We start from the raw sequence: 14,760 nt of genomic DNA on the forward strand, positions 1-14,760 counted from the left end.
TATACACATGAGTGTGTAAGTACGTGAAAGAGTAGGAGTGTTTGCACGTGTGTGTGTGTCTTTATAAACACAAGTGTGTGAACGAGAATACTGTATGTCCTGTATGTAATGATCTTCACCATCAGCCTCCTCATCCTCTCCTTCTCGATGCGTTCGTTCTCCTTCTTCTGCTCGCGCTCCGTGTTGGCGTGGTACGTGGCCACGGCCTTGGTGGCTTTCTGGATCTTAGCTGTGATGGAGCGGTGGTACTCCTTAAAGTCTTTGGCGTGGGCCAGGATAATGCTCAGATACTCCTGGAGACAGACAAGAGATGAGAGTCAGTATTCAGTTCTGTCCCATAGCAAGTATTTCTAGCTGGCTTGGTGGTGGTGCTGCTACTACTGCTACTACTGATTAACATATTGTACTGTATCTAATTACTTATAAAGAGTGAAATATATTAGTGAGATATCCTTCTCCCAAATTTCCTCATTAAGGATTAAAGGAGTTAAAATAATCGAAACTTCTTGAAGGACGTTACCTGATATTGTGCCTCGAAAAGCATTTTCCCAAAACATCTCTATTGAAAATAGCTTTTTGTCTCGAAACAGGTGTAATCCGGCCCTACGTTTTTGGTAGTGTACCTGGTGTTTCTGTCGACGTTTGCGCTCCTGTTCGATCTTCTGCTGTTTCTCCAGTTTCTCTGTGATGCGGGCCTCTCGTAGGGACTGGCGCTTGCTCCTCTTGTACGCCTTAGCGTCCAGAGCTGTCTCCAGAGCCGTGTCCCTACGCATACACACCACTACCTCCTGACGCAGCTGTGAAGTTGGAAGAGACCGGAGAAATTACAAATGTGTATATAAATGCATCATCATCATCGTCACCACCATCATGTGTGGGCATACTGTATGGGAGAGGGTCTCAACAGTCCCCAATGTTTTCAGGACAGTTACAACAGTACAACACAGTTAAAGAGTCATGACTGTTTATAGGACTTATGTTATGTAGCCATTATGAAGGGTCATTGTAATGACAGTGTCATGTAGACCTTTACGAAGGAGTGCTACAGTACAACACAGTCCTGTGTGTGATCTGCAGGGCAGGCCAGTAGCCTACCTGTCTCTGGAAGTTGAGCAGCTGGAGGGCCTTGAGTTCGATGGTGGCCTTGGTCCTCAGGTCTCCAGCCAGAGAGCCAGGGAGGTTCTCCAACTCAGCTATACGATGGGTGATACGAGCCTGCAGTCTGGAGATGCCACAGAGACCCAAGATAGAGAGGGGGAGGGAGGGAGACAGAGCGAGAAAGGGAGAGAGAGAGAGAGAGAGAGAGAGAGAGAGAGAGAGAGAGAGAGAGAGAGAGAGAGAGAGAGAGAGAGAGAGAGAGAGAGAGAGAGAGAGAGAGAGAGAGAGAGAGAGAGAGAGAGAGAGAGAGAGAGAGAGAGAGAGAGAGAGAGAGAGAGAGAGAGAGAGAGAGAGAGAGAGAGGGAGGGAGAGAGAGAGAGTACTAGTGCTGTAGAGAACTGAGTCTGCTATTATAAATGTATATATAGTAGGACTAACTATGTAACTATGTACCTATCTATTCAATTAATGTATGATGAATGCTAGATATACTGCTGTTTGTTCTTTCGGGTCTAGGCCAGGTTACTACACTTTGTGATGTAAAAAGGGCTTTATAAATACATTTTGATTGATTGTGTACCTGTACTCCCTTTCCTGCAGTATCTCCACCGGGTTAGGGGTCAGGGGTCAGGGCTTAAGGGTCAGGGCTTAAGGGTCAGGGTTCGTAGGTTACCTGTAATCCCTCTCCTGCAGTTTCTCCACAGGGTTAGGGGTCAGGGGTCAGGGCTTAAGGGTCAGGGCTTAAGGGTCAGGGTTCGTAGGTTACCTGTACTCCCTCTCCTGCAGTATTTCCACCGGGTCGAGTCCGTGGGGTTTCTGGATGGGGGTGATGCGGTTCTGCTTGGCATGGTGGGGCACCATGGGCGGGGGCTGGACCGGCTGCCCAGGGGACTGGGTCTGGGGGGGCATGACCGGGGAGGCTGCGGGGGGTATGGAGGGTGGAGCAGGGGAGGGACGGCCCGTCGGCTGGGGAGGGATCAACTTCTGGGGGGCGTTGGAGGGGGCGGCGGCGTTCACCATCGGACCTGGGGGAAGGAAAGAAAGGGCAAAGGTAACTAACCGTCAATCAATCAATCAATTTATTGATGTGAACAGGACTAAATCATGAAATACCATCATGAATTACATTTTAGTGTTTTAACAATTAACTCTGTGTTGACTAACTGCTATGTGAGTTACTACTACAGTGGGGGAAAAAAGTATTTAGTCAGCCACCAATTGTGCAAGTTCTCCCACTTAAAAAGATGAGAGAGGCCTGTAATTTTCATCATAGGTACACGTCAACTATGACAGACAAATTGAGGAAAAAAAATCCAGAAAATCACATTGTAGGATTTTTAATGAATTTATTTGCAAATGATGGTAGAAAATAAGTATTTGGTCACCTACAAACAAGCAAGATTTCTGGCTCTCACAGACCTGTAACTTCTTCTTTAAGAGGCTCCTCTGTCCTCCACTCGTTACCTGTATTAATGGCACCTGTTTGAACTTGTTATCAGTATAAAAGACACCTGTCCACAACCTCAAACAGTCACACTCCAAACTCCACTATGGCCAAGACCAAAGAGCTGTCAAAGGACACCAGAAACAAAATTGTAGACCTGCACCAGGCTGGGAAGACTGAATCTGCAATAGGTAAGCAGCTTGGTTTGAAGAAATCAACTGTGGGAGCAATTGTTAGGAAATGGAAGACATACAAGACCACTGATAATCTCCCTTGATCTGGGGCTCCACGCAAGATCTCACCCCGTGGGGTCAAAATGATCACAAGAACGGTGAGCAAAAATCCCAGAACCACACGGGGGGACTTAGTGAATGACCTGCAGAGAGCTGGGACCAAAGTAACAAAGCCTACCATCAGTAACACACTACGCCGCCAGGGACTCAAATCCTGCAGTGCCAGACGTGTCCCCCTGCTTAAGCCAGTACATGTCCAGGCCCATCTGAAGTTTGCTAGAGTGCATTTGGATGATCAAGAAGAGGATTGGGAGAATGTCATATGGTCAGATGAAACCAAAATATAACTTTTTGGTAAAAACTCAACTCGTCGTGTTTGGAGGACAAAGAATGCTGAGTTGCATCCAAAGAACACCATACCTACTGTGAAGCATGGGGGTGGAAACATCATGCTTTGGGGCTGTTTTTCTGCAAAGGGACCAGGACGACTGATCCGTGTAAAGGAAAGAATGAATGGGGCCATGTATCGTGAGATTTTGAGTGAAAACCTCCTTCCATCAGCAAGGGCATTGAAGATGAAACGTGGCTGGGTCTTTCAGCATGACAATGATCCCAAACACACCGCCCGGGCAACAAAGGAGTGGCTTCGTAAGAAGCATTTCAAGGTCCTGGAGTGGCCTAGCCAGTCTCCAGATCTCAACCCCATAGAAAATCTTTGGAGGGAGTTGAAAGTCTGTGTTGCCCAGCGACAGCCCCCAAAACATCACTGCTCTAGAGGAGATCTGCATGGAGGAATGGGCCAAAATACCAGCAACAGTGTGTGAAAACCTTGTGAAGACATACAGAAAACTTTTGACCTGTGTCATTGCCAACAAAGGGTATATAACAAAGTATTGAGAAACTTTTGTTATTGACCAAATACTTATTTTCCACCATAATTTGCAAATAAATTCATAAAAAATCCTACAATGTGATTTTCTGGAGAAAAAAATTCTCATTTTGTCTGTCATAGTTGACATGTACCTATGATGAAAATTACAGGCCTCTCTCATCTTTTTAAGTGGGAGAACTTGCACAATTGGTGGCTGACTAAATACTTTTTTCCCCCACTGTATGTGAGTACAGATGTATTTTAATTGTTTTGTCATTTAGCAGACACTCTTATCCAGAACGACTTACAGTTAGTGAGTGCATACATTTTTCATAATGTATGATCTTAGTTTTCTACAGCAAGAAAATAATCCTGCAGCAACAGGAAATGTGAATTATTATGTGGATTATAATTAACTGACATTTTTGTAGGTGTTGATACATTTTTCGTTAGGGAAAATCAAGTCAACAATTTCAAAGTTCGTATTTCCTCAGCAACAAAACAGAGATCAAATGAAGATCTCACATCTGTTCCTACTATGTGACTAACTGCTAAGTACCTACCTACTATGTGAGTGATAATAAACTTGAACTCATTGCGCCTCAGTAGAAAGTGATAATAACGCTGGTGTTATTATGTTCACCTTCAGACCAGGACTTGGGGGGTCCGTTGGGGTTCTGTCCCTGCATGCCTGTTGGACCAGAGGGGCCTGGTGGAGGCATGTTGGGTCCCATCATCCCTACAACATTATATCAGTGGTATATTCAGAGAAAGGCTAATGTTTCATACTTTTCAGACCTATTGGAAAACAGATATCCAGCTACTGTACCAGATCAAAACAATACAAGCTTGCTACTTCTCACAGCATTTACAGTGAGGGAAAAAAGTATTTGATCCCTTGCTGATTTTGTACGTTTGCCCACTGACAAAGAGATGATCAGTCTATAATTTTAATGGTAGGTTTATTTGAACAGTGAGAGACAGAATAACAACAAAAAAATCCAGAAAAACGCATGTCAAAAATGTTATAAATTGATATGCATTTTAATGAGGGAAATAAGTATTTGACCCCTCTGCAAAACAGGACTTAGTACTTGGTGGCAAAACCCTTGTTGGCAATCACAGAGGTCAGACGTTTCTTGTAGTTGGCCACCAGGTTTGCACACATCTCAGGAGGGATTTTATTCCACTCCTGTTTGCAGATCTTCTCCAAGTCATTAAGGTTTCGAACCTTCAGCTCCCTCCACAGATTTTCTATGGGATTAAGGTCTGGAGACTGGCTAGGCCACTCCAGGACCTTAATGTGCTTCTTCTTGAGCCACTCCTTTGTTGCCTTGGCCGTGTGTTTTGGGTCATTGTCATGCTGGAATACCCATCCACGACCCATTTTCAATGCCCTGGCTGAGGGAAGGAGGTTCTCACCCAAGATTTGACGGTATATCGCCCTGTCCATCGTCCCTTTGATGCAGTGAAGTTGTCCTGTCCCCTTAGCAGAAAAACACCCCCAAAGCATAATGTTTCCACCTCCATGTTTGACGGTGGGGATGGTGTTCTTGGGGTCATAGGCAGCATTCCTCCTCCTCCAAACACGGCGAGTTGAGTTGATGCCAAAGAGCTCGATTTTGGTCTCATCTGACCACAACACTTTCACCCAGTTCTCCTCTGAATCATTCAGATGTTCATTGGCAAACTTCAGACGGCCGTGTATATGTGCTTTCTTGAGCAGGGGGACCTTGCGGGCGCTGCAGGATTTCAGTCCTTCACGGCGTAGTGTGTTACCAATTGTTTTCTTGGTGACTATGGTCCCAGCTGCCTTGAGATCATTGACAAGATCCTCCCGTGTAGTTCTGGGCTGAATCCTCACCGTTCTCATGATCATTGCAACTCCACGAGGTGAGATCTTGCATGGAGCCCCAGGCCGAGGGAGATTGACAGTTATTTTGTGTTTCTTCCATTTGCGAATAATCGCACCAACTGTCGTCAGCTTCTCACCAAGCTGCTTGGCGATGGTCTTGTAGCCCATTCCAGCCTTGTGTAGGTCTACAATCTTGTCCCTGACATCCTTGGAGAGCTCTTCGGTCTTGGCCATGGTGGAGAGTTTGGAATCTGATTGATTGATTGCTTCTGTGGACAGGTGTCTTTTATACAGGTAACAAACTGAGATTAGGAGCACTCCCTTTAAGAGTGTGCTCCTAATCTCAGCTCGTTACCTGTATAAAAGACACCTGGGAGCCAGAAATCTTTCTGATTGAGAGGGGGTCAAATACTTATTTCCCTCATTAAAATGCAAATCAATTTATAACATTTTTGATGTGTTTTTCTGGATTTTTTTGTTGTTATTCTGTCTCTCACTGTTCAAATAAACCTACCATTAAAATTATAGACTGATCATTTCTTTGTCAGTGGGCAAACGTACAAAATCAGCAGGGGATCAAATACTTTTTTCCCTCACTGTAGATGCTGATTAATTGACTGATAAGATATATTTTATTAGTCCACTCGTGATGGAAATTTGTCTTCTGCTTTTTATCCAACCCCCCGATATACACATACACACATATTAGGTTGGAGAGGCTGGAGCAGAGTGATCAATGCTTTGACTGATCAATGCTTTGACTGATCAATGCTTTCCTGATGAATCTTCCTGTTTCAACTAGTTACTGTAATTATACAGATCAATATCCAATGCTCTTCATTCTGCCTCCCTCACCATGAGCTCTGCTGTAGCCCTGGCCCATGGATCCTCCTGGTCCTTGTCCTGGCCCCCCTGGCCCCACACCTCCAGGACCTCCAGGAGCCAGGCTGGGCATGGGCTGCCCCAGTCCCCCCTGCCCCGGCCCCAGCCCCTGCATCCCTGGGCTGCACCCCATGGGCCTCTTCCCCTGGACAGCCATCTGGAGGTGGTCTGGTAGTGGTTGCCCCCTGGCCAGCATCTTATAGAGAGAAAAGTTTATTAAAGTGTCAATCCAATATGTTCATGTTTGTTATTGTAACATGTGAATGATGTTCATTGACTTGCTTGTCTACCCTTTAGTCATAAAATTAAAATACAATTTAAATGCACATAAAGTGTCACTCCACAATATTTATACAACAGGTGACAAGGCATATTAGCTACATATTAAAAACAACATTGTGGACCGCTGAGTGAGAGTTTTGAGACATTATAAATAACCATAGGCAGTCATAACACATTATATATCAGTTATAATGTATCATCTTATACACATATCCGTCTTTCAACCATTAAATCATCAATATACATGTACTGTACATGCCTTATAGGCCATGATCTGGGCCCGCAGCTGGTGAAGCTGGTTCTGGTTGAAAGGAGTAGGGCCTCCTCCGGGGCCACCAGGGGTGGTGGGACCAGGGCTGGGACCATGAGGGCCAGGTCCGGAGCCACTTTGCTGGGGCCCACCGGGCCGGTTCTGCTGCTGGTTCTGGGCCCCCAGGGTTTGGGAGTCCGGGTTGGAGGAGGTGTCTGAGGGGTTTAGGCCAGACCCGGGGACAGCGCTAGAGGGTTGTAGAGGGACAGAGGGGGGCCCGTTGGAAGGGACGGGGCTGGAGTGGTCAGAGCCGCCGAGTGGGGAGTGGTAGCCTGGTGGGGAGAGAGGGAGATGGAAAGAGAGAGAGAGACAGAGAGAGAAAAGGGGATATTCAGTGAGGTGAAACATTACAGATAAAAATGAATAGATCTGACACAATTTCCAATTCTACCATAATAGATAATATAGGTTCTATACAGTTCTATCTGAACATTGTTCAACTGTGCACCCTCCTGAACAGACCCCTTGGTGAGAGTGTGTGTACCTACCTTGAGAGTGTTGGTCCATGGGGCTGGGAGGAGGGCCCATGCCACTGTGCCCTCCCTGTCTCATGGGCATGCCCTTCATCTGGGCAAAGCGGGACTCCTCACTCATGCCTTTCTCATGCATACCAGTCCGTTCCATACCAGTCCTTTCCATACCAGTTCTCTCCATACCAGTTCTCTCCATGGCAGACCTTTCCATACCAGTCCTCTCTATACCAGTTCTCTCCATGGCAGTTCTCTCCATACCTTCCAGTGGCTACAGGGAGGGAGACATCGATACAAACAAATGTAGATAGATCTACATTGAAACAGGTTTTCATTGTTGCAAGGAATTGTTTCAACAAAGTGTATGTACTGTATTTACAAAGAGGAGATACATCAGATGACATAGATGGCAGATCAAGTAGCATGGAATAGAATAGAACACAACAGAAAAAATACTTTATTGTCCACAAAATGTGTAAATGTGCCTTTGGTTCTGAAGTGTCCAGCTGGTTAGGTACAGTAGCACTCATTAATCCACAAGGTGTCCTTACTTTGTGCAGAGGGTGCATGTTCTCCTGGGAGTATCCAGAGGGCCCAGGCTGAGGCAGGGGCTGACCTGAGGATGGAGGCCCTGAGCTGGGCCCCATCATGCTGTGAGAGGACCCCCCTGGAGAAGGACCAGGGCTGGGGCCAAGCATCGCCCCAGGAGAGGGCCCCGGGCCTGGGGAAGGACCCGGTCGAGGGGTACCTCCCATGGGAGGGTCTGGAGTGGACATCCTGGATGGATGGGTTGGTTGGAGGGGGAAGACCCTCCTGCTATTGAATGATAGTAAGGACCACTGGAGAGCGAGACAGAGGATAAACGTGCATTAAGACTGATGATTAATTAATTTGTACTGAAATCCCATTGGGCCTAAACCTTTAAAATGTGTGTCGTTTCAGTCATGTCTATTAATTAATTAATTACTATGTAATAAGCGTTTTAATAGGTCCCACCCATTATAGCTAAATGGTATGGCCATAATAAAATGAATGGTTGGAATGATGACATGCCTGAGGTTTATTTAAGAAATATATAAAGCCTATAACCTATCGATTATCTGTCTATCTATCGATACTAAGTCGCGATTGCATGATAGAAGAATAGGATTTCACTAGTTCTCCATCCTTTCTGTCTGGCTGTTTGATGCACCTCACACCCTGCGCTGCATCAAAGCACTCGTTGCGCACAGCCTCCCGTTGCATAGCAATTACACCGCTTTCTACACGTTGGACTATCGACTAAATTTGAAAGGGGGAAAAATGAAAATTATGAATATTATCCCTTGCATATAGAGCATTAAATGGGAGTCTCGATGAAGGGGGAATGGCGGACTGTCTGTGATTGTGGCACAGTCGGACTTACCCAGGATAAATTCAAGGCTTGCCGGTGTCCAGTTGTCCTGAATTTGGTTTTATTACAGACATTGCGACTGTAGTAATTAATGTACTCACCGTTGCTCTTTTGTAAACAGTGGAGCTGCGCTTGAAGCGTTTATTTGATTCAACGACGTGGCTCGAGCGCCCCCTCCCTCACCGTTGCCGTGATGACCGACTGTAGAGTCACGGCCGCGGAGAATCGCGCATGCGTCCCTGTGCTTAAACAGAGCCAAGGTAGCCTATTGTGTATTGTTGCACACTGACCGTAGGCTACACACTGTACATTGTGTATTAGTTATTTGACTTCCAAGTCATGTCTGTTGTTATTTCATCATTGATATTTCAATAAAAACCTAATGCAAAGATTGTGTGATGGTTTAGACTGAATTTAGATCAACATGTATCAGTTCCTAGGATACTATTTGATTTGAAGCTATTACAGCAAAGGGTATATTGTGTTACAAATGTTATATCTAAACCAAATGCCACTACCCATTTAAGAGCATACAATGCCTTCAAACACAGATTCAACCACAAACACTTAATGTGTTGTGAAAAGTGTTATGAAATGTAATGTAATGTAATATTTTAAATAGTATATAACTGCCTTAATGTTGCTGGACCCCAGGAAGAGTAGCTGCTGCCTTGGCAAGAACTAATGGGGATCCTTAATAAATACAAATACCAGGGAGGTTTTCCAATGCAAAGAAAGGTACCTATTGGTAGATGGGTAAAAAAATATAATAAAGCAGACATTGAATATCCCTTTGAGCATGGAGAAGTTATTAATTACACTTTGGATGGTGTATCAATACACCCAGTCACTACAAAGATACAGGTGTCCTTCCTAACTCAGTTGCCAGAGAGGAAGGAAACTGCTCAGGGATTTCACCATGAGGCCAATGGTGACATTAAAACAGTTCCAGAGTTTAATGGCTGTGATAGGAAAAAAACTGAGAATGGATCAACAACATTTTAGTTACTCCACAATACTTTCCTAATTGTCAGAGTGAAAAGGAAGCCTGTACTGAATAAAAAATATTCCAAAACATGCATCCTGCAATAAGGCACGAAAGTAAAACGACAAAAATGTGGTGAAGAAATTAACTTTATGTCCTGAATACAAAGGATTATGTTTGGGGCAAATCCAACACAACACATCACTGAGATCCACTTCATATTTTCAAGAATGGTGGTGGCTGCATCATGTTATAGGTATGCTTGTTATCAGCAAGGACTAGGGAGTTTTTTGGATAAAAAGAAACGGAATAAAAATCCTAGAGGAAAACCTGGTTCAGTCTGCTTTCCAACAGACACTGGGAGACAAAGTCGCATTTCAGCAGGACAATAACCCAAAACACAAGGCCAAATATACACTGGAGTTGCTTACCAAGATGACATTGAATGTTCCTGAGTGGCCTAGTAAGATTTTTGACTTAAATTGGCTTGAAAATCTATGGCAAGACTTGAAAATGGCTGTCTAGCAATGATCAACAACCAACTTGATAGATCTTGAAGAATAAACACATTTTGTTCAAATATTGTACAATCCAGGTGTGTAAACTCTTAGAGACTTACCAAGAAATACTTGAGCTGTAATCGCTGCCAAAGGTGACTCTAACATGTATTGACTCAGGGGTGTGAATACTTACACTACCGTTCAAAAGTTTGGGGTCACTTAGAAATGTCTTTGTTTTCAAAAGAAAAGCACATTTTTAATCCATTAAAATAACATAAAATTGATCAGAAATACAGTTTAGACATTGTTAATGTTGTAAATGGCTATTGTAGCTGGAAACAGCTGATTTTTAATGGAATATCTACATAGGCGTACAGAGGCCCATTATCAGCAACCATCAGTCCTGTGTTCCAATGGCACGTTGTGTTTGCTAACCCAAGTTTATCATTTTAAAAGCCTAATTGATCATTAGAAAACCCTTTTGCAATTATGTTAGCACAGCTGAAAACTGTTGTGCTGATAAAGAAGCAATAAAACTGACCTTCTTGAGACTAGTTGAGTATCTGGAGCATCAGCAATTGTGGGTTCGATTACATGCTCAAAATGGCCAGAATCAAATAACTTTCTTCTGAAACTCGTCAGTCTATTCTTGTTCTGAGAAATGAAGGCTATTCCATGCGAGAAATTCCCAAGAAACTGAAGATCTCGTACAATGCTGTGTACTACTCCCTTCACAGAACAGCGCAAACTGGCTCTAACCAGAATAGAAAGAGGAGTGGGAGGCCCCGGTGCACAACTGAGCAAGAGGACAAATACATTCGAGTGTCTAGTTTGAGAAGCAGGCGCCTCACAGGTCCTTAACTGGCAGCTTCATTAAATAGTACCCGCAAAACACCAGTCTCAACGTCAACAGTGAAGACGCGACTCCGGGATGCTGACCTTCTAGGCAGAGTTGCAAAGAAAAATCCATATCTCAGACTGGCCAATAAAAAGAAAAGATTAAGATGGGCAGTCTGAGATATGGATTTTTCTTTGCAACTCTGCCTAGAAGGTCAGCATCCCGGAGTCGCCTCTTCACTGTTGACGTTGAGACTGGTGTTTTGCGGGTACTATTTAAAAAAGGCACATGACAGCCCACTTGGAGTTTGCCAAAAGGCAACAAGATTCTCTGGTCTGATGAAACCAAGATTGAAGTCACAGCTGGAGGAAACCTGGCACCATCCCTACGGTGAAGCATGGTAGTGGCAGCATCATGCTGTGGGGATGTTTTTCAGCGGCAGGGACTGGGAGACTAGTCAGGATCGAGGGCAAGATGAACGGAGCAAAAGTACAGAGATCCTTGATGAAAATCTGCTCCAGAGTGCTCAGGACCTCAGACTGGGACGAAGGTTCACCTTCCAACAGGATAACGACCCTACGCACACAGCCAAGACCACGCAGGAGTGGCTTCGGGACAAGTCTCTGAATGTCCTTGAGTGGCACAGCCAGAGCCCGGACTTGAACCCGATTTAACATCTCTGGAGAGACCTGAAAATAGCTGTGCAGCGACGCTCCCCATCCAACCTGACAGAGCATGAGAGGATCTGCAGAGGAGAATGGGAGAAACTCCCCAAATAGTGGTGTGCCAAGCTTGTAGCGTCATACCCAAGAAGACTCGAGGCTGTAATCGCTGCCAAAGGTGCTTCAACAAAGTACTGAGTAAAGGTTCTGAATACTTATGTAAATGTGATTTGTTTTTTTAGTTTTTTTTTTTCAATAAATGTGCAAACATTTCTAAACCTGTTTTGCTTTGTCATTATGGGGTATTGTGTAAAGATTGATGAGGGGGAACAAAACACTTTAATCCCTTTTAGAATAATGCTGTAACGTAACAACATTGTGTGTATTATTCATTTTAATCCCAATTTGTAACACAACAAAATGTGGAAAAAGTCAAGGGGTGTGAATACTTTCTGAAGGCACTGTAGGAGGTACTAGTCTTTATACTGGATACAGATTGTGACTGTGGGACGATAGATACTTGGATAAGGAGGTTGTTACTCGCCAGCAACCTGGCTGGCATAAAATATACACAGGTAGGCCAAGAGTTCATCAATCAATCTTATCTTCAGACAATAAATACAAACAAAAGTTAACTTTAATAATGTTCTATACAGCAGTTCTACAAAGTCATGTTTTACACATAAATGCAGTCCCTTATTTGGGTGGTCATTAGCAAATGTAAGACTTTTACACAACAATTTACACATGACAATTCTTCACTTGATTGTGAAAATAAATGTCACCTTTATGATATATACACATGGACAAGGGTGAAATAGACAGATTTTTGGGGCGAATCTTAACCTCACATTTTCACTTATTCTCCCATTGACATCAATGAATGATCAGTGAACATTCAGGTTAAGTGAAAGTCAAGATTTGCACCTTAGAGGATACCTGTTGCATACAGTGCGATTTCCAGGACATGAAAACTAAAGCAAGCCATTGTTGTTTTAGTGTGTCACATGATACACGATGTGGACGGAGCACATCCATGACAGCAAGATCATCACATCATGACTGACTGAACTATTGACAACACTGCAACATAGAAATAGAATGATAGAATAATTTACAGATTGACTTGAATAGAGATCTGCATTATACCAATTATATTTATATGTATGTACTGTACATTCTGAAATAGAATCATTGACTTGAATGGGATCTCCATTCTACCGATTCTATTTCTATGCATACACATTCTGTAGCCAATGGCATGCTTCTTTTCTGACCATAGTGAGATACAGTACTTATCGCTATGTTTCTGGCTCAAGGTCAGAACAGCCTGCAGGCGAGAAGCCTGATTAAAAATGTGAGATCAGGGCTGTTCAATGTCGGTCCTGGGGGGCCAAAACACTTCTGGTTTTCATCCTCTCCTTCTAATAATGGCCTAATTTAGACCTGGCTGGGACACCATGTGAGTGCAATTAACTACCAGGTAGAAACAAAAAACAGATGTGTTTTGGCCCTCCAGGACTGGAATTGAACAGCCCTGGCTTAGATACTGATATGCAGGTCTCCAAAGTGCAAGGCTTTTAACTCAACCATAATAAATGGAAGTTGTGAAAGGACTGAAAGTACCAGATAGCTAACTCACAACGTGCTTCAAGTGTTAAAGAAGTTGTGTCCTAAATGGTAGTGCAAGTAGCAAAGTGCTGTGATAATACATGTATCTGTGTGTTAGCAGGCCAGACAGTTTTAGAGGAATGATTCCATAAATTTTTCAAATTAACTGCCAATTTCAACATTCCATTCAAACAATGCAGTCAATCCACAGCCATACACTGGTTGAAATCCATTAATAATAGGACTTAGACAAGTTGTAAATGCAACAAGTACAGCTATTCTATCATATAGCAGTCACAGCTTTCAAATAAAAAAACAATCTGTTTACATATATTTTAGAGGCTATTTATACCGAAAATGTGTATAAAACCCGTATGTATAAACTTTGTTAATTATATGACAATATTTTAGGTTGACACATTACATGCCTTTGTTTTAGCAAGAAATGCATCACCTTGCCTCTACTAGACTGTTTTTGGATTTCTCACTGACCAAGATGGCTGCCATTTTCACCCCATTATGGAACTTTGAGGGTTTATGTATACCCCCTCTAGTAATTTAATAGGACCTCTATGGTAAAAGCAAACATTTTATTACATTAAGATCAGCATGACAGAAAGGAGTGCTAGCTGTGCCACTAGAGATCCTGGTTCGAATCCAGGATCTGTCATAGCCGGCCGCGACCGGGAGACCCATGGGGCGGCGCACAATTGGCCCAGCGTCATCCAGGGTAGGGAATGGCCCGGCAGGGATGTAGCTCAGTTGGTAGAGCGTGGCGTTTGCAACGCCAGGGTTGTGGGTTCGATTCCCATGGGGGGTATGAAAAAATAAAAAAATAAAAAATTATGTATGCATTCACTAACTCACTCTGGATAAGAGCGTCTGCTAAATGACAAAAAAAAAAAAAGGCAGGATTCTCCCCAAAGAATGAATGTAAGAGGCACTACGCCACCTTGTGGACTATCTGCGGCACTATAATTTACTTTATTTGTTATTGTATACAGATTTTTTTTTTGCTCTAGAATGAAGGAAATGGCAGTTACAGGTTTTCAAAAACGCCAAAAACTGTCTTCATCCAAAATGGCATCCTATTCTGTAGTGCACTATGTAGGGGATAGGATGCCATTTTGGACACAGCCTCTTGGTAAATGGATCATTTCCTATCATCTAGGTAGGAGCTGGTGTAACACATTACACAAAACGGGCTATTGCTGTAACAGTGGATTCCTGTTAGTGTGTTGCAAGTTGATACTGGTAATAGACTAATTGACAAGTGAGAGCTGATGAAATAGTGTGAGAGTGTAGCAGATCTGGGGTCTGGAGCTT

General features: G+C 43.6%; 1 protein-coding gene across 5 annotated transcripts in view; it reads right to left on the reverse strand.

Moving 5' to 3' along the window:
• The window catches only part of LOC121553822 (transcription activator BRG1), a 24,221-nt gene extending 15,182 nt beyond the window's left edge, over window positions 1-9,039 (reverse strand). For 3 of the 5 annotated variants that reach the window (XM_041867202.2, XM_041867201.2, XM_041867199.2), the window contains exons 1-10: window positions 8,940-9,039; window positions 7,997-8,284; window positions 7,464-7,716; window positions 6,925-7,247; window positions 6,357-6,579; window positions 4,290-4,385; window positions 1,865-2,123; window positions 1,096-1,222; window positions 624-797; window positions 120-293 (exon numbers count right to left, since the gene is read on the reverse strand). In XM_041867202.2, coding sequence (XP_041723136.2) covers window positions 120-293; window positions 624-797; window positions 1,096-1,222; window positions 1,865-2,123; window positions 4,290-4,385; window positions 6,357-6,579; window positions 6,925-7,247; window positions 7,464-7,716; window positions 7,997-8,221 — 1,854 coding nt within the window. In that variant the 5' untranslated portion in view covers window positions 8,222-8,284; window positions 8,940-9,039. The other 2 variants (XM_041867200.2, XM_041867203.2) reach the window with 2 other exon arrangements.
• Window positions 9,040-14,760: the final 5,721 nt, after the last annotated feature.

The sequence above is a fragment of the Coregonus clupeaformis genome, chromosome 38, assembly GCF_020615455.1.
Source record: "Coregonus clupeaformis isolate EN_2021a chromosome 38, ASM2061545v1, whole genome shotgun sequence".
Classification (NCBI taxonomy): domain Eukaryota; kingdom Metazoa; phylum Chordata; class Actinopteri; order Salmoniformes; family Salmonidae; genus Coregonus; species Coregonus clupeaformis.